At 38.4% G+C, this 23,834-nt stretch overlaps 2 protein-coding genes across 3 annotated transcripts in view; both read left to right on the top strand.

Annotated features, from left to right (window-relative positions):
- The window catches only part of KIAA1958 (KIAA1958 ortholog), a 232,443-nt gene that overhangs the window by 29,763 nt on the left and 178,846 nt on the right, over positions 1 to 23,834 (top strand). The window lies entirely within an intron of this gene.
- The window catches only part of HSDL2 (hydroxysteroid dehydrogenase like 2), a 73,904-nt gene that overhangs the window by 6,261 nt on the left and 43,809 nt on the right, over positions 1 to 23,834 (top strand). The window contains exons 2-6 of the mRNA XM_036261813.1: positions 8,799 to 8,962; positions 10,630 to 10,728; positions 11,625 to 11,739; positions 18,786 to 18,889; positions 19,777 to 19,875. Of these exons, the coding sequence (XP_036117706.1) occupies positions 8,799 to 8,962; positions 10,630 to 10,728; positions 11,625 to 11,739; positions 18,786 to 18,889; positions 19,777 to 19,875 (581 nt within the window). The remainder of the gene's footprint in view (positions 1 to 8,798; positions 8,963 to 10,629; positions 10,729 to 11,624; positions 11,740 to 18,785; positions 18,890 to 19,776; positions 19,876 to 23,834) is intronic.

Genomic DNA, 23,834 nt, shown 5'->3' with positions numbered 1-23,834 from the left:
TCCATTGATCTATATGTCTGTTCTTGTGCCAATACTAGGCTGTTTTGATTACAGTGGCATTGTAGTAGAACCTGAAATCTTGTAATGTGTTCCCTCCAACTTTGTTCTTCTTTTTCAAGATTGATGTGGCTATTTGGTCTCTTTTTGGTTCCATAAACTTTTGGAGTATTTATTCTAGTTCTGTGAAGTTTGTCGTTGGTATTTTGATGGGGATTGCATTGAATCTATAGATTGCTTTGGGGTAGTATGGACATTTTAATGATGATAATCCTTCCAATCCATGAACAAGGTATATGTTTCCACTTTTTAATAGCTTTCTCTGTTTCTTTTTTCCATGACCTGTAGTTTTCTGTGAAGAGGTCCTTTACTTCTTTGGTTAAGTTTATTTCAAGATATCTTAATTTTTTTGCCACAATGGTAAGTAGGATTTTTTTAGTTTCTCCTTCTGTGAGTTCATGTTGGGTGTATAAGAATGCCATTGATTTCTTGACATTAATTTTGTATCAGGCTACTTGGCCAAATTCATTTATTAAGTCTAGTAGATTTTTTTTTTTTATCCTCACCCGAGGATATTTTTCCATTTTTTGTACAGATAGAGTGGGAGGGAGAGAGAGGAAGGAGAGAGAGAAACATCGACGTGAAGGGACACATCGAGTGGCTCTGCCACCCGCACAACCAACCAGAGCCGGGGACAAATTGCAACCAAAGTACGTGCCCTTAGCGGGAACCGAACCCGGGTCTCTCCGGACCGCAGGCCGACACTCTAACCGCTGAGCCAAACTGGCCAGGGCAAGTCTAGTAGATTTTTGATGGAGTCTCTAGGGTTTTCTGTGTGCAATATCATATCATCAATAATAAGAGTTTCACTTCCTTCTTTCCAATTTGGATCTCTTTTATTCTTCCTTCATATCTGATTGCTGTGGCTAAGACTTCCAGTATTATGTTGTGAGAGTGGTGAAAGTGGGCATCCCTGTCTTGTTCCTGTTTTTAAGGGAAATGCTCTTAGTTTTTGCCCATTGAGTATGATATTGGCTGTAGGTTTTTGATATATGGCCTTTATTATGTCAAGATATGATCCCTATATTTTCACATTGCTGAGTGTTTTTATCAGAAATGGGTGCTAGATTTTGTCGAATACTTTTTCAGTATCTATTGATAAGATCATACGATTTTTATATTTCATTTTGTTTATGTAGTGTATCACATTTATTGATTTGCGAATACTGTACCAGCCTTGCATCCCTGGGATGAATCCCACTTAGTTATGAAGAATAATTTTTTTGATGTATTGCTGGATCCGATTTGCTAATATTTTGTTAAGGATTTTGGCATCTGTGTTCATCAGTGATATTGGCCTGTAGTTTTCTTTCTTTGTAGTGTCTTTATCCAGTTTGGGGATTAGCATTATGCTGGCCTCATAAAGTGAGTTTGAAAATTTTCCATCTGCTTGGATTTTTTGGAATAGTTTGAGAAGAATGGGTGTTAGATCTTCTTTGAATGTTCGGTAAAACTCCTGTGAAGCCGTCTGGGCCTGGATTTTCTTTGCGGGGAGTTTCTTGATTACATTTTTTATTTCCTTAGCTGTTAATTGGTCTGTTCAAGTTTTCTATCTCTTCCTAGTTCAGTTTTGGGAGACTGTGTGATTCTAGAAATGTGACCATTTCACCTAGATTGTCCAATTTATTGGCATATAATTGTTCATGATATTTTGTAACAATCCTTTGTATTTCTATGGTGTCAGTTGTTACTTCTCTTTTGTTTCTAATTTTTTTTTTTTTTTTGGGTCCTCTCCCTTTGTTTCTTGGTGAGTCTGGCTAAGGGGCCATCAATTTTGTTTATTTTTCCAAGAATCAGCTCTTTGTTTTATTGATCTTTTGAATTGTTATTTTAGTCCCTATGTTTTATTTCTGCTCTGACCTTTACTATTTCTTTCCTTCTATTTGCTCTGGGTTTTCTTTTTGTTTACTTTCTAGTTCTTTAAGTTGTAGAGTTAGAAAGTCAATGAGGAGTTTTTCTTGTTTCTTGAGGTAGACCTGTAGTGCTCTGGACTTCCCTCTCAGGACTGCTTTTGCTGTGTCCCATAGATTTTCTGTTGCTGTGTGTTCATTTTCGTTACTTTCCAGGAAGTTTTTAATGTCTTCCTTGATCTCCTTAGTAACCCATTCATTGATTAATAACATGCTATTTAGCCTCCATGTGTTTGAATATTTTTATGTGTTTTTATTGTAATTGATTTCTAGTTACATGCCATTGTGATCTGAGAAGATGTTTGATATAATTTCAATCTTTTTGAATTTGTAGAGACATAGTTTGTGTCCTAACATGTGGTCTGTCTTCGAGAATGTCCTGTGTGCACTTGAAAAGAATGTATATTCTGCAGCTTTGGGGTGAAATGTTCTGTAAATATCAATTAAGTCCAACTGATCTAGTTCATCATTTAAGGACTCTGTGTCCTTGTTAATTTTTTGTCTAGAAGATCTATCCAGTGGTGTCAGTGGGGTGTGAAAGTCATCCACTATGATTGTATTGCTATTGATCTCTCCCTTTAAGTCCACCAGAATTTTTAAAATATATTTTGGTGCTCCTGTAATTGGTGCATATATGTTTACCAGGGTTATATCTTCTCATTGGTTTGATCTATTTAATATTATGCAGTGACCTTCTTTGTCCCTTATTATGACCCTCGTTTTTGAAGTCTAATCAGATATCTGTATTGCTACACCAGCTTTTTTTTTTTCATTTCTGTTTGCTTGGGAATTTTTTTTCATCCCTTCACTTTCATTTTATGTGAGTCTTTTGTTGTGACATGAGCCTCTTGTAGACAGCATATATATGAGTCGTGTTTTTTATCCACTCAGCTACCCTGTCTTTTGATTGGAGTATTTAAGCCTTTTACATTTAAGGTTATTATTGATGGATACTTATTAGTTGCCATTTTTATTTTATGCCTTTGTTCTTTCTCTGTTTCTCTTATTACTACAGTCCCTTTAGCATTTCTTGCAGTGCTGGTTTGGTGGTGGTAAATTCCTTTAGCTTCTTTTGTCTGTGAAGCTCTTTATTTCACCTTCAATTTTGAATAATAGCCTTGCTGGATAGAATAGTCTTGGATTCAGACCCATGCCTTTCATTAATTTGTATACTTCATGGCACTCCCTTCTGGCCTGCAGTGTTTCTATTGAGAAACCAGCTGACAGTCTAATGGGAGTTACCTTGCAGGTAACTTTCTGTCTCTCTCGGGCTTCCTTTAAGATTCTTTCTTTGTCTTTAATGTTTGCCATTTTACTTATGATGTGTCTAGCTGTGGGTCCTTTGGGTTCATCTTGCTTGGGACTCTCTGTGTTTCCTGGACTTGTATAACTTTTTCCTTCACCAATTTAGGGATGTTTTCTGTCATTATTTATTCAAACAGGTTCTCTATTCCTTTCTCTGATTCTTCTTTTTCTGGTACCCCTGTGATGCAAATGTTGTTACGTTTTGTGTTGTTCCAAAGCTCCCTTAAACTCTCCTCCTGCTTTTAATTTTTTTCCCCATTTGCTGCTCTATTTGGGTGTTTTTTTCTACCTTGTCTTCTAACTTGCTGATTCAGTCTTAAGCTTCTTCTAATCTACTATTGAGTCCTTGTAAAGTATTTTTCATAATGCTGTGTCATTCTTTATTTCCTCTTGATTTTTATTCATAGCTTCTACCTCTTTTTTTAATCTGATGTAGTTCTCACTGAGCCCTTCATAATTCTTATTAAGTTGCTTGTAGTTCTCACTACATTGTTTGAGGACCCTTAAAATCATTGCTTTGAATTCTTTATCTGACAAATTGCTTTCTTTCATTTCAAGTAGTTTCTTTTCTGGTGATTCCTCCTTTTCTTCCATTTGGGTGTTGTTTCTTTGTCTCACCATTTTACCAGTCTGGTAGTTCTAGGCCCGGTGAGGGATGTTGGAATGTGTAGGCAGGTCGGTGTGTATCAAATAAGGCTCCTGTGCCTTCCAGACTGTTTTGGTGTGTGGCACCTCCTGCCTGCTGTGGGTCTGGAGGCTTTACAGTTGGTGGCTGGTTTTGGTCTGTCATGTTAGGCACTCTTGGGGTGCATGGGTCCAGTTAATGTGCTGCTGGGGTGCATGGGTCCTCCTGGTGCACTACTGGTAAGCGTGGGTCCTGCTGGTGCCCTTTTGGGGTGCATGGGTCATGCTGGTGTGCTGCTGGGGTGTGCTTCTGCCTGGTAGGGCTCAGCTCTTGATCAGTCAATGTTGGGGGTGGGTGTCATCTCCTCGTTTGCACTACTACTGCTGCTGCTGTTGCCAGGGGGTGCTCTCAGCTCCCAGTCCTCTGCTGCTGTTGGTGACTGAGGCTGCTCAGCTCCTGGGACATTGCTGCTGCTGGGGGAGGGGCTCCACTCCATATCCGCTGAGGCAGTTGTCGGGAAGGTCTGGGCTTCCAGTGTCTTGTTGCTGCTTGAGCTGGGGCACTGCTCCTAATCAGCTTCTGTTGATGCCAATGGGGATGGGTCTCAGCTGCTGATCTGTGCTGCTGCTGCCTGGGGATGGATGTCCGCTCCAGAGCCTCTGCCGCTGGGGGTGTGTCTCAGCTCCTGAGCCTCAGCTGCTGGTGAGGGTGGGGCTCCACTCCCTCCCAGTCACTGCTGTTGTGGGGGAAGGTGCTGGGCTCTGATCAGGTTGCTGCTTCGGGGATGGTGCTCGGCTCCCGGCTGGTTGCAGCTACTGTAGCAGGCACCTCCATAGCACCGCTGCTGTGCACTGGTCCACATTGACACAGTGCGGTCCACTGGTTCGATGGTGCAAGGGACTCAGGTCGCTTGGCCCTAGCTGCTCCCTACTGCCTCCTCCCAGAGAAGACTAGGGATCTTCCAAAATGGCAGGGCCTCCTGGCTGTGCAGGGAGAAGTGTCCTGACAAGCCACTTACCCGTCCACAGCACAGGAACCCTCTGCTTCATGTTTCTGCACAGCTCAGGATTGCTTGTCCACATTCACATCCACTCACACTCTTTCTCACACTCTGACATATTCATCCTCACTCTTGTCCTGCCTGCCACTATCTCCTTAAAAACAGCTCTCCCCTTGGCATTCTTAGTTTGCAAGTTCATCGCCCCAATCTCTGCATTTGTCATCACATGATATTCTTCCTGTGTCTGTCTTCACATAGTTTTCCCTCCACTTAAGAAGACACAAGTCATATTGGACTGAGGGACCACCCTACTTCGGTATGACCTCAATCATACTAATTATATCTGCATGTATAATAAGTACACCTGGAGGTTAGGGCTTTAATATATTCTTTTGATAGATACAATTTCAATCCATAACAGAGAGGTCATGTTTCACTTAACTGGGGTTCAAATTAGTGTTCCCTAGCATCAAATTGATCATAAATGTTCATCTGTATTAACCATTATTAGCTCTAGGACTATACACAAACAGATGGACGGTCAGATTTGGCCCCTCGATTAGATGTAGATTTGTAGATATTAGGAAAAAAGAAAAAAAAGGAGGGCCCTGGCTGATTTGGCTGAGTGGTTGGTGTGTTAGCCCATGGACCAATGAGTTGCGGGTTTTATTCCAGTCAAGGGCAGTATCTTGGTTGTGGTTCGTCCCCGGCCCTGGTCAGATCATGCGGGAGGCGACCAGTCAGTGTGTCTCTATCACATCAATGTTTCTCTCTCTCTCTCCCCCCCCTCCCTCCCACCCTATCTAATGATAAATAGAAAAATATCCTCAGGTGAGGAATTAAAACAAACAAAGTAGGGAATGAGTAATATTTAAAGTAACTGTGCCCACCCAGTATGGCTCAGTGGATTGAGCATCTTCTCATGGACTGAGAGGTCCAGGTTCAATTCCTGGTCAGGACACATGGCCGGGTTGCAGGATTGATCCCCAGTAGGGGGTTACAGGAGGCAGCCAACTAAGGTTTCTCTCTCACATCAATGTTTCTATCTCCTTTCCTCTCTCTCTAAAAAGTCAATAAAAACATATTTAAAGTAGTTGTTACTTTTCTGTGTAAACACATTTTAATTTGATGTAGTCTCATTTTTTTTTTTTTATTTGAAACCATTAACAAAACAAAAAGGCAACCTACCAAATGGGAGAAGATATTTGCAATGATATACTTGATAAGGGGTTAATATCCAAAATATATAAAGAACTCATACAACTTGCCCTGGCTGGTTTGGCTCAGCAGTTAGAGTGTCGTTCTTCAGTCCAGAGAGACCTAAGGGCACGTACCTCCGTTGCAGTTTGTCCCCGGCCCTGATTGGTCGTGTGGGTGGCGGCCACTCAATGTGTCCCTTTCACGTTGATGTTTCTCTCTCTCTCTCTCTCTCTCTCTCTCTCTCTCTCTCTTCCTCTCTCTCCCTCCCACTCTGTCTGGGCAAAAAAAATGGAAAGATGTCCTAGGGTGAGGATGATTAAATAAATAAATAAATAAATAAGAACTCATACAACTCAACGAACAAAAAAAAAGATTAAAAAATGGGCGGAGGACCGAATCGACATTTCTCTAAAGAAGACATACAAATGGAAATGCAAATCAAAACCACAATGAACTATCACCTCACACCTGTCAGAATGCCTGTTATTCAAAAGGCAACAAATGACAAGTTTTGGTGAGGATGTAATGAAAAGAGAACCCTTGTGTACCGTTGGTGGGGTTTTAAATTGGTGCAGTCACTATAGAAAACAGTATGGAGATTCCTAAAGAAATTGAAAATAGAATTACGATACGACCCAGCAATTCCATTTCTGGGTATATATCTGAAGAAAATGAAAACACTAATTTAAAAAGATATATGCATCTCTGTGTTCATTGCAGCATTATTTACAGTAGCTAAGATATGGAAACACCCTTGGTGTCCATCAATAGATGAATGGATAAGGAAGATGTGATATACACAATGGAATATTACTCAGCCACAAAAATAATGAAATCTTAGCATTTGTGACAACATGGCTGGGCCTAGGCAGTATTGTGTTAAGTAAAATAAGTCAGACAGAGCGCCTAACATGACAGACTAATACCAGCCACCAACTGTCAAGCCTCCAGACCCACAGCAGGCAGGAGGTGCCACACACCAAAACAGTCTGGAAGGCACAGGAGCCTTATTTGATACACACCGACCTGCCTACACATTCCAACATCCCTCACCGGGCCTAGAACTACCAGACTGGTAAAATGGTGAGACAAAGAAACAACACCCAAATGGAAGAAAAGGAGGAATCACCAGAAAAGAAACTACTTGAAATGAAAGAAAGCAATTTGTCAGATAAAGAATTCAAAGCAATGATTTTAAGGGTCCTCAAACAATGTAGTGAGAACTACAAGCAACTTAATAAGAATTATGAAGGGCTCAGTGAGAACTACATCAGATTAAAAAAAGAGGTAGAAGCTATGAATAAAAATCAAGAGGAAATAAAGAATGACACAGCATTATGAAAAATACTTTACAAGGACTCAATAGTAGATTAGAAGAAGCTTAAGACTGAATCAGCAAGTTAGAAGACAAGGTAGAAAAAAACACCCAAATAGAGCAGCAAATGGGGAAAAAAATTAAAAGCAGGAGGAGAGTTTAAGGGAGCTTTGGAACAACACAAAACGTAACAACATTTGCATCACAGGGGTACCAGAAAAAGAAGAATCAGAGAAAGGAATAGAGAACCTGTTTGAATAAATAATGACAGAAAACATCCCTAAATTGGTGAAGGTTCTTCCATGTTGCAACATGGATCAGTACTGCATTTATTTTTATTGCTGAATATATTTCACTGTATGAATATACCACATTTTATTTATTTATTCATCAGTTGTTGGACATTTACATTGTTTCTACCCTGGCTATTATGAACAATGACAGGCATCCATTGAACAATTATTTGCATTTAGATAATTTCTCTTTATAATCCTCACCCAAGTATATTTTTCTGTTTATCTTCAGATTGAATGGGAGGGAGAGAAAGGGAGAGAGATAGAAACATCTACGTGAAAGGGACAGATTGACTGGTTGTCTCCCACAAGACCCTGTCCAGGGCCGGGGACAAACTGCAACCAAGGTACATGCCCTTGGCTAGAATTGAACCCCCGACTCATTGGTCTGTGGGCTGACGCTGTACCGCTGAGCTAAACCAGCCAGGGCTAGATAATTTCTTTTAAGTGGCATGTATTCTTTGTAGAAAATATGAAAAACCCCAAAGAATATAAAGAATATGATAATACTTATTTATAAATAACCCCACCACTCAAATATAAGCTTTGTTAACACTTCTATGGGAAAGAATACATGTTTTGCCTGGCTAGTGTGGCTCAGTGGATTGAACATCGTCCCACAGACTGAGAAGTCCCAGTTCGATTCCTGGTCAGGGCACATGCCTGGGTTGGGGGCTCAGTCCCCAGTAGGGCATGTACAGGAGGCAGCTGATCAATGCTTCTCTCTTACATTGATGTTTCTATCTCTCCCTTCCTCTCTCTCAAAAAATCAATAAAAACATTTTTAAAAAAGAATACATGTTTATGTAGTTCATTAACTCCTTGTTTCTCTTTGAGATTTACTTTTCATTTAAGCAGATTTTATTTGCCAAATCACTGAAAGACTGGCCAGCTGTAGCTGTAATAAATAATTTATAAAATATTGTTCAGTGGGAGTACAGTAGTTATTAGCTAATCAGATGGGGAGGGAGAAGGGTTTAGAGAAAGTTTCCCAGAGGAGAAAACATACAGCAGAAATATGCCTATGTTCCTTATACTAGTAAGTAAGTAAAACATTTAGGTTTCTAATAAGGTCACATTTGTTCTGTTGTAGGAAACTGGCAGGATGTACAGTTTTTATCACAGGTGCAAGCCGTGGCATTGGCAAAGCTATTGCATTGAAAGCAGCAAAGGATGGAGCAAATATTGTCATTGCTGCGAAGACTACACAAGTACACCCCAAACTTCCAGGCACAATCTATACTGCTGCTGAAGAAAGTGAGTATGACAATGTTTTTCATGAGATGTCCTCACTGTGGTTTGAATACATAGAGAATTTGCTGGAAAGTTAAATTAAAGCTATTGGAAAGCTACCCTAAAAATAATTGTATCTGTTTAAAGTATTTCTGATCACCTTAGAGTGATCAGAAACTGTCTTTCTCCCCCAGCACTTTTTAGTGATATGAGAGACTCCCATTAAAAATCATCTCAGCCTGGCTGGTGTGGCTTAGTGGTTGAGCATCGACCCATGTACCAAGAGGTACATCGATTCCCAGTCAGGGCACATGCCCAGGTTGTGGGTCAAATCCCCAGTGGGGGCATGCAGGAGGTGGCCGATTGATGTTTCCATCTCTCTCTCCCTCTCCCTTCCTCTCTCTCTAAAATCAATAAAGAAAAAAAATATTAAAAATAAAAATTAATGTCTCATGTCCTGGCTGGTTTAGCTCAGCAAATAGAGTGTTGGCCTGAGGACCAAAGAGTTGCAGGTTTGATTGCAGGTCAAGGGCTCGTACCTCAGTTGTGGGTTTGATCCCCAGCTCGGGTCCTGAGGGAGGCAGCCAGTAGAAGTGTCTCTCTGACTTCGATGTTTCTCTCTCTCTCTTTCCCATCCTCCCTTCCACTCTATCTAAAAAAAAACAACCCATGGAAAAATATCCTCGGGTGAGGGAAAAAAATCTTGTAATCATGTCTTACGAGGGCAGTTCTTGGATCTGAGCAGAGAATGGGGGAGTGAAAGTAGAAAGGAGAAAATTTGAGAGGTGGATGATGTGAACTTTGAAAAGGCTCTCTCTGTTAACTTATTCTCTGTACCATTTGCAAGTCATTATTTTTATTTATTTATTTATTAACAAAAAAAAAATGTTTTTTATTGATTTTAGAGAGAGAGGAAGGGAGAGGAAGAGAGAGAACACTGATTGGCTGCCTCCTGCATGCCTGCCACTGGGGATTGGGCCTACAACCTGGGCATGTGCCCTGACCAGGAATCGAACTGGTGACCTCTTGGTGCATGGGTCGACTCTCAACCACTGAGCCCCACCGGCAGGGCGCAAATCATTATTTTAAGACTTTCAGTTCACAGTAATTATCTAGTTGCTTATATTCAAGGCATTGTGCAGGCACAGTGCCAGGAGGGAGAGCTAAAAATTCAGCTTCAGTTGAGGTTGCTGGTTTTGTTAGTTATGTTAATAGCACTGTGGTTATGTTAGGGGAATACGTATGAAATATTGATGAGTGAAATGATGTCTGGGATTTGTTTTAAAATACATCAGCAAAAAACAAGCGGATTGGAATTAGATAAATTGAACTGGCTAACCATTAACAATAATTTAAAATAGGTGATAGATTTGTGGTAGTTTATTATACTGTTTTTTTATATTTTTTGACAGTTTTCATAAGAGTTTTTAAAAATTACCCTCTTTTTTAGTTTTTTAATAGAATTTTAAAATTCCTCTGTTTTTTAATGGAACTGGACTACCTAGTCTGAAGTTGGATCTGGGTTAGTCCATCTATCCTGTAGGGATGGAGTCACTAGTTAGTTATGAGATATAACTATTTATATTGGTTTTCTGAAAATAGTGTACTTATTTCTTTTGACTTTCATATCAGAATGAAAGGTTTAATATTTATGTGCTTGAATGCTCTTTTTGTTTATTTATCCTTCATAGTTGAAGCCGCTGGAGGAAAGGCCTTGCCATGTATTGTTGATGTGAGAGACGAACAGCAAATCAGTAATGCGGTGGAGAAGGCAGTTGAGAAATTTGGAGGTAGTGCCTTAATTCTGAATTAATTACTGCATATAAATAAAATACAGGTGTAACTATAACTTTAATTTAAAAAAATTTTTGAGTCTTTGGAGTATAACCAGAAATGAGTATTGCTTATATAGAAATGAAGCTTTAAACATCTGATGAGTTTTTATTTTGATTTGGTAAGAATTATTTTGAATAATATAACAAATTTATCATCCAATATAAGGTTAGCACCTCAACAATAGCATACATCTAACTAAAACTAGTTTCCCATATCCCATTCTCTTGCCTCTCTTCAGTTAATATAACCACATGTTACATATGGGGGCGGGGGGTGAATACAAGGTACAGCAATAATTATTATTCTAGATTAATTTTATTTTATGAATGAGTTATGACAACACACTTGATCTACTTTGATGATTTGCCTGGAATGGAAACTCTGGGTCTTTTCTCTTTTCCCAGTTCCTAAGACCAGAAAAGAGGTCTTTCATTTCAGTAAGGGCCTTAGAAGGGAGGGAGACCTGTGTTCTTGGTAGGAGAGCAGGCCTTGGAAAGATGCTAGAGAGTAGGGGAAACTTTAAGGAAATTAACCTAAAGTTCTTGGAGACAAGGAGGGATGACAAGGAGGTAAGAGAACAGATGACAATGGAAGCTACAAACCACTAAGGACTAAGGACTCTTGTAGTTTCATATGGAGCTCTGGTGATTGGCTGTCTCCATTGTGCCAGTGAACATCATTTGGGTGTTTTGACACAGCTGCTTAGTCTTACGTTGGTATATTGGTCAGTTATTTTATCTAAAAAAAGTATTTATGAACCAATTTAGGGCTCAACTATACAAAGTAAATGTTTTTATTTTTGTTATAAAGTTTAAATTACATTAATAGGAAGTTGTTTATTTGAAAACAGGAATTGATATCTTAGTGAATAATGCCAGTGCTATTAGCTTGACCAACACAATGGAAACACCTACGAAGAGGGTGGATTTGATGATGAATGTCAACACCAGAGGCACCTACCTTACGTAAGTTACAGAGTTGTCGGGGAAAATGTGGTAATGTTTTCTCAGAGGACTAGTAGTAAACAGATTTGAGCCAGATTAGCAATACAATTTAAAATCCAGTCAATCCTGCCCCAATGTTGTGGCTCAGTGGGTTGACTATTATCCCATGAACTGAGGTCCTGGTTTAATTCCTGGTCAGAGCACATGCCTGGGTTGCAGGCTCAATCCCTGGTGGGAGGTGTGCAGGAGGTGCCGATTGATGTTTCTCTCTCATATCGATGTTTCTACCTCTCTCTAAAAACATCTATTAAAACATATTTTTAAAAAATTAAAAAATAGCCCTGGCTGGTTTGGCTCAGCGGTTGGAGCGTTGGCCTGCAGTACAGAGAGACCCGGGTTCGGTTTCCACTAAGGGCACGTACCTCGGTTGTAGTTTGTCCCGGCCCTGGTTGGTCGTGTGGGTGGCGGCCACTCGATGTGTCCCTTTCACGTCGATGTTTCTCTCTCTCTCTCTCTCTCCCTCTCTCCCCCTCCCGCTCTGTCTGAACAAAAAATGGAAAAATGTCCTCGGGTGAGGATAAAAAATAAATAAATAAAAATTAAAAAATAAATAAAATCTAATCAATCCTTATGAAGGCCTAAAAGTGCTCCAAGTTAGTAGATAGTATATTAAATAATTTTATTCAGAGCTCCTTTTCTCTGTGAATTTAATAAATACTTAAGTATAGCTCAAACATTTTCAAATATTTGCATGAATAAGTATATGTTTACCAAGTCTTCTTATTACTCAAGTCAGCAATAGTCTCTCCTTTCTTTGAAAAACACTTGAGTTTTAATTATATAAATAACAGGAAGCTCACTATAAATTACATTTTAATGTAACCAACAAAAGGCTAATGCTATCTTGGGCAGCATCAGGGGAAATTCAGAATATAGAATGAAAGTAAGTGTGGTCCTGATCTGTTCTGGATTGGTCAGACAGTTCATCGTTTTTATTTGTCCATTTATCTGTTTATTTCCCCTCAGGTGTTACCATTTTTCATGTGGACATAAGGATAGATCTGCACAGAACTTGCTTGTCTGCCTTACTTGTATCTCTTAAAAGTATACACCGAACAGATGGTTAAGACCTTGGGCTTTGGAGTCAGACTCTGAGGAGGGTTCATATCCTGTCCCCACTCTTCCTGACTTGCTATCTGATGACCTTGTGCAAGTAACTAAACCTCTTTATAGATTCTATTTCCTTATTTGTAAAGTGGGGATGATTAAGTATGTCCTAGGATTGGTCATAAGAGTTAAAGGTAAAATTTGTTGTTAGTCCAGAACTTTGCCCTTAGGTGAGTTTTATTGGGTCTGCAAAACGTGGCCCTGGCAATGTTAAAAAATTTGTTTTTATAGTTATCTACATTCAAAATTTCATTAGTTGTCCACATTTTAAAAAGCAGGAGATTTACACAAAAATCCAGATTTTTGGCTTTTCTTAAAACATTGGAAAATCTAGCCACGTACAAAAACAGCATTCCCACATGGCAATAGCTGCTGTAGCTGAGTAGCAGAGTATCAACTGCTTGTTAGATGGAGCATGAGCTCTATTGTCTTCTGGATGCTGAGGACAGGCTAAAAGATTACCATTTATTATTGTGTTTGCACAGTTGTTTTTCTTATAATAAAGAGGAAAGTATAATATTTTTCATACCCATTTCTATGTTTGATGTATGAAAATGTGATATATGCCAAGAGGGCCACGTGCTCAAGGAAAATGAGAGCCTACGTTGTGGATAGGTCATATTTCTATAAATTCAATATGTAAGGTATATCTCTATTGAATGGAAACCAGGATGAATCCAACCACAGTAAGAACAGTGGCAAGCATATAGAAAAGATTGTGATGACAAACTTAATGGACTAGAAGAAGGACTAACATTTCAATAGGGTTTGTGTTTATTTTCAAATAAAATAAGCAATGCTGCTGTGTGATGCAGTTATGTGTTGCATGAAAAAATGATCTGACCGTCATAATTTTTTACAGCTGGTAACTTTGTGGAAGAATTTTGATTGAATGTGAACACTCATTTGAACAATTGTTTAAAACTATAAACCTTACCACAAATACTATTGCTTATTGTATTGAATTAAGGCTAGAAGGGCATGATGTATGTAAAAGTTAAGTCATATGTGCCAGTTTCTATTGTAGATGATACCACAGATAGAAATATTCCCCTCACCTAGTTATATTTATTTAGTGTCAGGAGAATTTTGATATGATTTAAAAATAGTTTAGCCTGGGTACTTGTGACATGAACATCAGGAAATGGCTTGTTAAGTATTGAGAAATATCTTAGGAAGTTTAATGTAGATTTGTCAAAATTAATAATTGTAGCTAGGCAGTGCTGCTGTAATGGTCAGTGTCAACTTTATACTTATTAAAAACTTAAGATGTAGAATGTTTCACAGAGGTGCAGAAATTAGTTTTGTTCATTGTATTGTTTACAAGATACAAAGATATAAAAAGTGTCTTTCTGAAAAGTGAAAAATGGCCCTGGCTGGTTTGGCTCAGCAGTTAGAGCATGGGCCTTTGGACCGAAGGGTCACTGGTTCAGTTCTGGTCAAGGGCACGTACCTGGGTTGCAGGTTTGATTCTGGCCCCAGTCTTGCGGGAGGCAACCAATCGATGTGTGTCTCTTACATCTGTGTTTCTCTCTCTCTCTCTCTCTCTCTCTCTCTCTCTCTCTCTTTCCCTTTCTTCCACCCTCTCTTAAAAAACAAAAGGTAAAAAATGGACTATGTTATGAATTCTAAGTACTAAATATACCTCCATGGTTTGAAACACATTCACTGCTTTAGTCATGTTGAATACAAACATCATCTTCTGTATGACAAGATCGTATGGCCAGTGTATTGTTGAAGAAATTTACTCTCTTTGCCTCTCAAGAGAGAATTTACAAGTTTAGTTCCCAAAGAATGCGTCAAAGACTTAGCTTTTTAGTTGACATTATGAGTTATATAAACACAAATGTATGATTCTCATTGTTCATTCCTTGCGAAATTATGTCCTTTGAAGACCCATTTGGCAAGAGCGGTCTGTACCTTTATCTATATACTGAGGTCATTTTCTTTTTTCCAAATTAATTTTATTTTGGTCATCAGGTCACAGCCTGGGTATATTAAAAAGGATAATTAAATGCTTAAAATGTTGCCAAGAGTGTGGCTCTGTTGGTTGGGTATCCTCCCATGCACCAAAGGGTTGCTGGTTCGATTCCTGGTCAGGACGCATGCCCTGGTGGCGCACTCCAACCCCAGGAGGGGCGTGCAGGACGTAGCCGATCCATGTTTCACTCTCATATTGATCTTTCCCTCTCTCTCTCCCTTCCTCTCTCCTGTTTCCACCCGGGTTCCTCAGGGGCAGAAGAGAGTGTACTTTTGCTTTAGGAGGTTCGAGAGCAAAATCAAATGCAGCAGGAAGCATGATATTCCTTGATGCCAGTCTTGAAACTGAGTTGCATCCAAAGACATATCTTTCTGTCAGTCAATGGAATGGAAAAGCAATTAAGTCATTACTGATGTCTATTTCAGAGAAACCAACTGGCTATCCTAACCACATCACATAAATACATTTGCTGAATTGAGTTCTCTCTCACTCTCTGTAGTTGTTCCTACTGAGGTCATTTTCTAAGAAAGAAAATGATGGCCTAAACTACATTCCTGTAGTTGTAGATTTGAAGGTTCAGTTTAAAACAAAACAAAAAAGCCCTGATTTCAGACTAGAAGGCACTAACCTTGTTCAGTTGCCTTTCTCAGTGAATACTATTTGTGTCATTGAATCACTACAGATGGAATATATAAGCCATGGGGCTCTAAGGTACTGAAAACAATTAGTATGCTGGAAAAGCAGATCTACAAATGCCTCGGGAATAGATGGCCTAAAGCAGAAACCCTTTTTCTAAAGCAAAGATTCTATTCACTGTTGAAAGTTCCCACACTTATTAACAGCTATTTAAAAAAAATAAAACTAAATATTGTTACCAATTAAAGGCTTATTGCAATGCCAAATGAAAGACTTGACATTAGCCTTTGGGCCAAAGAAAAGGTATCAGGTTGTTGGCCTTATATGAAAGGTCTAAGATATAAAAGAGAAATTCATAATGAAATATTTCCATTTTCATTTTTTATTTTATTAGTGACACTCATTTATTCACGTAAGATAATTATAGAGCGTTTTCTCAGGGAAGCTTGAGAAGCATACTCAGGGAGAAAGTGGGGCTAAGGCCCAACGAACTGACTTATTTGGAGGTTTCAGCAAGGATCTGGACCAGTTTCCTGATCCCTGTCATCCAGAGCCTTAGGGCCTGTGACTTGTGTTTTAGTGGGTTAAAGAAACTGGGTTGGAAGGCAGAGGTGTGGTAAAAGGCAGGCCCTTAATTTTAATTTGTCTTAGTTAAATATATAATCTCCAGTATGATATGTTTGTATCATGTTAAATGCATATAGAGGTTCAGTAATAAAGTTTGTATTTTTGAACAGTTGATTTTCCTCTACCTAGCTCACTTTATTCATTGACCCAGTGCCCTATAGGCCTTTGAGCTTACAATAAGCTTTCAATAAACTTAACTATTTTATTAAGCCGAAGGTATTAGTATCTAAGCATGGTACTAAGAGATTTCAATATAATGTATAAGATAGGGCATTTTGCTATAGAAAAAGGCACCTGATTTAGGATTGGTAATGGTGAGGGCCCGTGGGAAAAATGTGGGTGGAAAGATTTTATCTAATAGATCAGAGGAGAAACTTGTGTTTCTCTCTCTCTCTTTTTTTAATCCTCACCCGAGGATATTTTTCCATTTATCTTCAGATAGAGTGGGAGGGAGGGAGAGAGAGAGAGATAAACATTAATGTGAGAGAGACACATCAATTTGTTGCCGAACCACAACCAAGGTACATGCCCTTGGCTGGAATCAAACCGGTGACTCTGGTCCATGGGCCAGCAGTCTAACTACTGAGCCAAACCGGCCAGGGCAAAGCTTGTGTTTCTAATGTAAATGAAATGAGCTCTTTCCTTTAAATGTGAAATATGGTCTTATTGTCTGGAATAGATTTTGTTTGTTTCCTATTGCTGTTTTGAGGTGGACTTCACTGTTTTAATGACTATCCTTTATATGGCATTAATACCGTTTGCCCCTCCCTACCTCACCCCCATAAAAGTGAAGCACCTTTGAAAAGGAATTATATAAAAACCCTTTAGTGGTACTACTTGTATTTGGTTTATAAACTTGAAGAGATATTGCTGATGGTTACAAGAATATTGTACATTTGGTAAAAAGAAAACTGACTCGAGCCCTGGCTGGTTTGGCTCAGTGGTTGGTGCGTCGGCCCGTGGACCAGAGAGTCCCAGGTTTGGTTCCCACTAAGAGCACGTACCTCGGTTGCAGTTTGTCCCTGGCCCTCATAGGGGTTGTGTGGGTGGCGACCACTCGATGTGTCTCTTTCACATCGATGTTTCTCTCTCTCTCTTCCTCTCTCCCTCCCGCTCTATCTGATGATAAATGCAAAAAAAGAAAACCAACTTGAAAGAAGAATGGACAAGTTCAAGTCCTAGAAGTTATTGAATGTGAAATAAAACTAAAAGGTATAAAATTATTAAGCTACAATATTTAACATGTTATAGCTTAATAATGAAAAAATTTAGAATATTGGACCTGAGCCTCCTGTAAAATAAATTGCCTACCTTTATAAACAATATTAAAAAAACAGAGAACTAAATATTGCTCCCAAAGGCATATTGCATTGCATATTGGTGCAAATTAAATTTGGGAATGTATTGGGAATTATGTTATTAAATTACAATTCCAGCAAAGTAAGAATAGCACATCTTCTAAGATGAAATAAGTCAGCCTATATAATACTAATAATAGCAGTTGTTTATCTAACGTTTAACATATGTACTGTTTTAAATGTCTCATATATATCATCTCATTTTATTCCTTGGTCAATCCTAGATGGTAGCAGGTATTACCTACATTTACTAGTGAGAAAGCTGAGAAGTAGAATGCTCTATATTTTTCCCAGAATCACACAAGGAAGGGGCAGAAGGAAGATTTGAACCTATGTCTGTCTGACTTGAATACCCATATTCTTTGGCCATAGTACAAGCTGTGCTGGCCGACAATTACATTACCTGTTACTGAAAAGTGTGTATGTGTGTGTGTGTGTGTGTGTTGGGGAGGGAGAATTTGGAAAGATATACTTGAGGATAACCTTAGTTGGATTTAAGGCTAATGTGCCAAGGATTTTATGATTATCATCAAGCAGATTATGTTTTCAGGCCAATAAACAGTATTTCAAGGATGAAAATTAGTTGCTTTTCCTATATTCATTCTAGAATAGTAAAAACAAACAAATATACTCTACAGATTATTGAACAAATTCAGTTGCTCTGTAGAAGTAGTTTATTTATTTTTTATTTTTATTTATTTATTTTTTTAATCCTCACCAAGGACATTTTTCTATTTTTTGTTCAGACAGAGTGGGAGGGAGAGAGAGGAAGAGAGAGAGAGAGAGAGAGAGAGAAACATCGACGTGAAGGGTACACATCGAGTGGCCGCCACCCACAAGACCAACCAGGGCCGGGGACAAACTGCAACCGAGGTACATGCCCTTAGCGGGAACCGAACCTGGGTCTCTCTGACCGCAGGTCGATGCTGTAACCGCTGAGCCAAACCAGCCAGGGCTGTAGAAGTAGTTTAAAGTATTACTTTAGCCTAGCTGGTGTGATTCAGTGGATTGAGCGTCATCCCGTGCACCAAGAAGTCGTAGGTTCAATTCCCGGTCAGGGCACATGCCCAGGCTGTGGGCCGATCCCCAGTGTGGGGCATGCAGGAGGCAGCCGATCGATGTTCTCTTTCATCGATGTTTCTATTGCCCTCTCCCTCTCCCTTCCTCTATCTCTAAAATCAATAAAGAAAAATATTTAAATATATATACATATATATAAAGTTATATATATATAACTTTAAAAAGTGGGGTGTTGTCAGAAAGCTATTAATTTGACTTGCGTTTTCTTTTGCTTTCAGGTCTAAAGCATGTATTCCTTATTTGAAAAAGAGTAAAGTTGCTCATATCCTCAATCTCAGCCCACCACTGAACCTAAATCCACTGTGGTTCAAACAACACTGTGGTAGGTGGTAAGATGAGGGGATGGTTTGTTCATTTGTGTTGTATTAAATCAGTGTATCTATTATGTAATCACAGTTTATATATAGCATTCAGCACTACATTTTCTGTGCAGAATCGGTAGCATTTTGGAAAGTAGATTCTTAATCTCTTGTCTGTAATTATAGAATTGAGGTATGATTCACATTCAGTAAAATGCACAGATCTTAATGGTTCAGTCTGATGAGTTTTGACAAATGTATACAACTGTATAACCAACACCCAAATCAAGATATGCATTTCCATCATCCCAGAAAGCTCCCTCAAGTTCCAGTGGGTATGTTTTATTGAATGTAACTTATTCTTCAGTAAAGTTGGTTAAAAACTATTCATGAAATACTGTACCTTTCACAGAACTAATGATTTAAGGTGAATATGTTAAATAATACAATTTATGTATAAGTGACTCCTTTAAAATAGTTGTATCAGAGACTTAGTCCTTATTGCACAGAGCAAAACTGAAAGATATTTTATTTTCATTGACAAGGTTAAACAAGTTTACAACTTTTAGTTGTTGTTGTTGTTTTACTAGTGGTAGTTTCCTTGTGATCACTTTCTTTCTTTAAAAAGAAAAATAAAACAGACTAAGAAATAAGGAAAATGAAAGCTTATTTTATTCTTTTAATAACATTTTAGGATAGAAATATATAAAGTAACTCATCCCTGTTCAGCTATCTCCATAAAAACTCTTTTCTTAAAGAGAGTACATTTAAAAAATTGTTTTATATATATTATTAAATAATTCTTTAAAAATGTATCAGAAAGGAAATAGTAATGGAAAGAAATTGATTATTTCTATTCACAGATTAATTTATTTCTTAATTAAATACTTTTTTGTTGTTGTTCTTTCAGCTTATACCATTGCTAAATATGGTATGTCTATGTGTGTGCTTGGAATGGCAGAAGAATTTAAAGGTGAAATTGCAGTCAATGCATTATGGCCTAAAACAGGTATATACTTCAAAAAATTTGTTTAAATTCTCATTTATTGTTCTTATTTATTTATTTATTTATTTATCCTCACCTGAGGACATTTTTCCATTTTTTGTTCAGATAGAGTGGGAGGGAGAGAGAAGGAGAGAGAGAGAGAAACATCGATGTAAAAGGGACACATCGAGTGGCTGCCACCCGCATGACCCAACCAGGGCCGGGGACAAACTGCAACCGAGGTACATGCCCTTAATGGGAACCGAACCCAGGTCTCTCCGGACTGCAGGCCAATGCTCTAACTGCTGAGCCAAACTGGCCAGGGCTATTGTTCTTTAAAAAAAAAAAAATTTTACTTATTGATTTTAGAGAGAGAGAGGGAGGAATGGCAGGAGAGGGAGAGACAGAGAGATAGAGAGAGAGACATTGATTTGTGATTCCACTAATTTATGCATTCATTGGTTGCTTTTTGTATTATGTGCCCGGACTGGAGATTGAACCTGCAACCTTGGCATATCAGGACAATGTTCTTTATACGTTTTTCCATATATTTAATAATAATGCTTGTGAAAACCTTAACTTCTTTCATCGTATGTCTAAATGGCAATCTTATGCCAGAAATGTGTGTTTAATGATAAAGAAAATACATAGTGGGAGCCAGTTTTTCATTTTACTTTTAAAAAATTTAATGGAACTTGTATTACATTGACAACAGAACTTAAACCTGTAAGTTAGTATGACTCCATTCCAAGTAAACTCCTTTGGGATCAATAGTGGTGTTTCTGCTCCTGGGACAGTGCCCTGCATATGGTGGCTACTCAGATATTTATTGAATGAATGATAATTTTGGATTCCCTTTGGAAGCATCTTTATATTCTTCATTACATTTCTTGAAACATACAGATGGCAATTGGAATATTTTCCACATATTTGAAGGTAGAGGCGTTTCTGGAAAGTCGGCTATTAGAAGTCACGTCCTTGCTGTCCTTCCTTTCCGAGCAGCAACAAACCCCTGAGTGGAGTAGGTGTTGAGGTGGCAGGGGGGCAGGAAGAAGTGAACAAGGCATTGATTCTATAAGAGAAGTAAATGAACTTTTGAAGGATGTTGTTCCCTTCTGGGCCAGAGGACAGCATGGGGCCAACACTGGAGAGAAAATAAATACTTAACTCAGAGAGTTTCCTGGAGAGAGCTTGACTTATGGAGTTCTGAGGACATAACAGGATGATGCAATAGGTCAGATAAGTATTTTCCACCCTTGAGGCTGGGATAGTGAGGGGACCAGGGAGACTTATTTAGGCCTCCAGATGGATTCAGTTACTGATACATCTGATACATCTGATACATCACCTACTCATGGGGCAGAGACAGCTGTATTTGCTACTGCTGACAAGGTTGCCACCATTTAAATTATCTAAGTGTGAATAGAGCAATTAGGAGACAAAAAAGAAAAGTGCAGTGCAGCTAATGTCCAGACACAGAAAGAAGAAACAATGCACCCAGAAGTACAGCTTTCAGTGAGACAAAACTGCTAAAGGAAACAGAAAATACCTTGATTAAATAAATACAACTAACCACTTAAGAGTTTGAATTATAGCATGAAAAGTGATTTTTGGAACTACACAGGGATTGTGTTTTGAATTAAAATAATAGTATAGTAGTTGAAGAATTGAATGGTCGCTGTTAACACCTGAATAAACTAGCTTATAAGTTCAAGTGTAAGAGATATCTCAGGGCAAAAACACCCTGAAGAAAAAAAAGAGACACCTTGGAAACATCACATGCAAATATTAGGAGTCCCAGGAGGAGGATAAAAAAACAAATAAAGGAGAAATAATAATTGAACATTTATTGGCAAGAGGAAAGAAAGATATGGGGACATGCGAGGATATCACATTTGAGAAAAATCTAAGGTGTTTAACCAAACAAATCAATCAGAGAAGAGACTTTTCAAAATAGAGGGAAATGAAGAGAGGAAATAATGACAAGCAAATAATCCTGTAATTTATATGGTTAGATGTAAATGAGTTATGATAGAACTACTGGGAATATGAAATATAAGTATAAAATAAGAACTTGATATAGACGAGATACTATAAGAGAAAACTTTAAGGTTAGTTTCTAACCAAAAGCACTAAACTGTCTTTTAAAAACTGAGATGGGGAGGGAGAAATATGGAAGTTGTTGAATTCTGTAGAGCATATATGAGCATGGGAGAGTGGAGAAGAAAAAATATTCTAACAATCTCATCTTGGGACAGCCACAGTTCTAGGTATAGTATGTTTTGAAATAATTGTTTTTTCTATTTGGTGCAGAAGTATGGAAATGCTCTTGTTTATTTATTTATTTTTAAATTTATCTTTATTGGTGAAAGCATTACAAATGTCTTTTTTCCCCCCAATAATCCCCTCCTCCCCACTTCTTCCTCTCCCCCAGCCTTCACTACACTATAAGGGTATTCAAATTAGACAACTACCTTGTAAACTTTATTATTTTAGTAATTTATCTGTAGATTCTTTTGGATTTTCTATCTAGGTCATACAAACAATATTTATTTCTCCTAATTCTTTTACACTTGGTTGTTGTTTTTTTTTCTCGCTTTACTGTGCTCACCCTCTCCTGTCTCCTCCCTATCAGTAGATTTCTCTTAATGTTTTTTTTCAGATTTTTTAAAAGTTATCTTTATTATTGAATGTATGCCCCCTCGTTTTCCCCATTTACCCCTCCTCCCCAATCCCGCCCCCCTCCTGCATTCCCCACACTATTATCTATGTCCATTGGTTGTGCATATATGCATAGAAGTTCTTTGGTTTATCTCATCCCGCCCTTCCTCCCCCCTTCCCTTTGCGTTTCATCAGTGTAACAACCAATTTGTATTTCTTACTTACTTCATCTTTTCTACCCATCCCCCCATGCCCCACCCATCTGGCAAGCAACAAAATGATCTCTGTATCTATGAGTCTGTTTCTGTTCTGCTTGCTCATTTTGTTTGTAAATTCAGTTGTTGATAGATATGTATTAATTGCCATTTTATTGTGCATATTTTTGTTGTTGTTCTCCTTCAAGAAGACCCTTCAACATTTCATATAACACTGGTTTGGTGGTGACAAACTCCTTTAGCTTTTTATGTCCATCAATTCTAAATGATAGCTTTGCAGTGTAGAGTAATCTTGGTTGTAGGTTGTTGTTTTTCATCACCTTGAATATCTCTTGCCACTCCTTTCTGGCCTGCAAAGTTTCTCTTGAGAAATCAGCTGAAAGTCTTATGGGAGCTCCTTTGTAGGTAACGAACTGCTTTTCTCTTGCTGCTTTAATATTCTCTCTTTGTCTTTAACCTTTGGCATTTTGTTGATGATGTGGACCTCTTTGGGTTCATCTTGTTTGGGACTCTGTGCTTTCTGGACTTGTATGTGTTTCCTTCACCAAGTTAGGGAAGTTTTCCATCATTATTGTTTCAAATAGGTTTTCAATTTCTTGCTCTTTCTCTTCTCCTTCTGGCACCCCCATGATGTGAATGTTGGTATGCTCGATGTTGTGCCAGAGGCACTATCCTCATTTTTTTGGATTCCTTTTTCTTTTTGCTGTTCTGATTGGGTGTTTTTTGCTTCCTTATATTGCAAATCAATGGTTTGCTTTATGGATTTACCTACTCTACTATTGATTCCCTGTAAATTATTATTTATTTCAGTTAGTGCATCTTTCATTTCTGACTGGACCTTTTTTATGTTGTTGATGTTCTCACTAAGGTCCTTGGAGTTCTCTTTAAGTTCCTTGAGCATTCTTATAAGCAGTGTTCTGAACTCTGCATCTGATTGATTGTTTATCTCCATTTTGTTTAGTTCTTTTCCTGGAGTTTTGTTCTTTTCTTTCATTTGGGACATGTTTCTTTTTTCTCTTCATTTTGGCTGCTTCCCTGTGTTTGTTTCTGTGTATTAGGTAGAGTTGCTTTGTCTCCTAGGCTTCGTAGGGTGGCCTATTATTGTAG

The sequence above is a fragment of the Molossus molossus genome, unplaced genomic scaffold (assembly GCF_014108415.1).
Source record: "Molossus molossus isolate mMolMol1 unplaced genomic scaffold, mMolMol1.p scaffold_m16_p_14, whole genome shotgun sequence".
Taxonomy (NCBI): Eukaryota; Metazoa; Chordata; class Mammalia; order Chiroptera; family Molossidae; genus Molossus; species Molossus molossus.
Note: the sequence above shows the minus strand (reverse complement) of the source record. Positions and strands in the feature narration are given on the sequence as shown.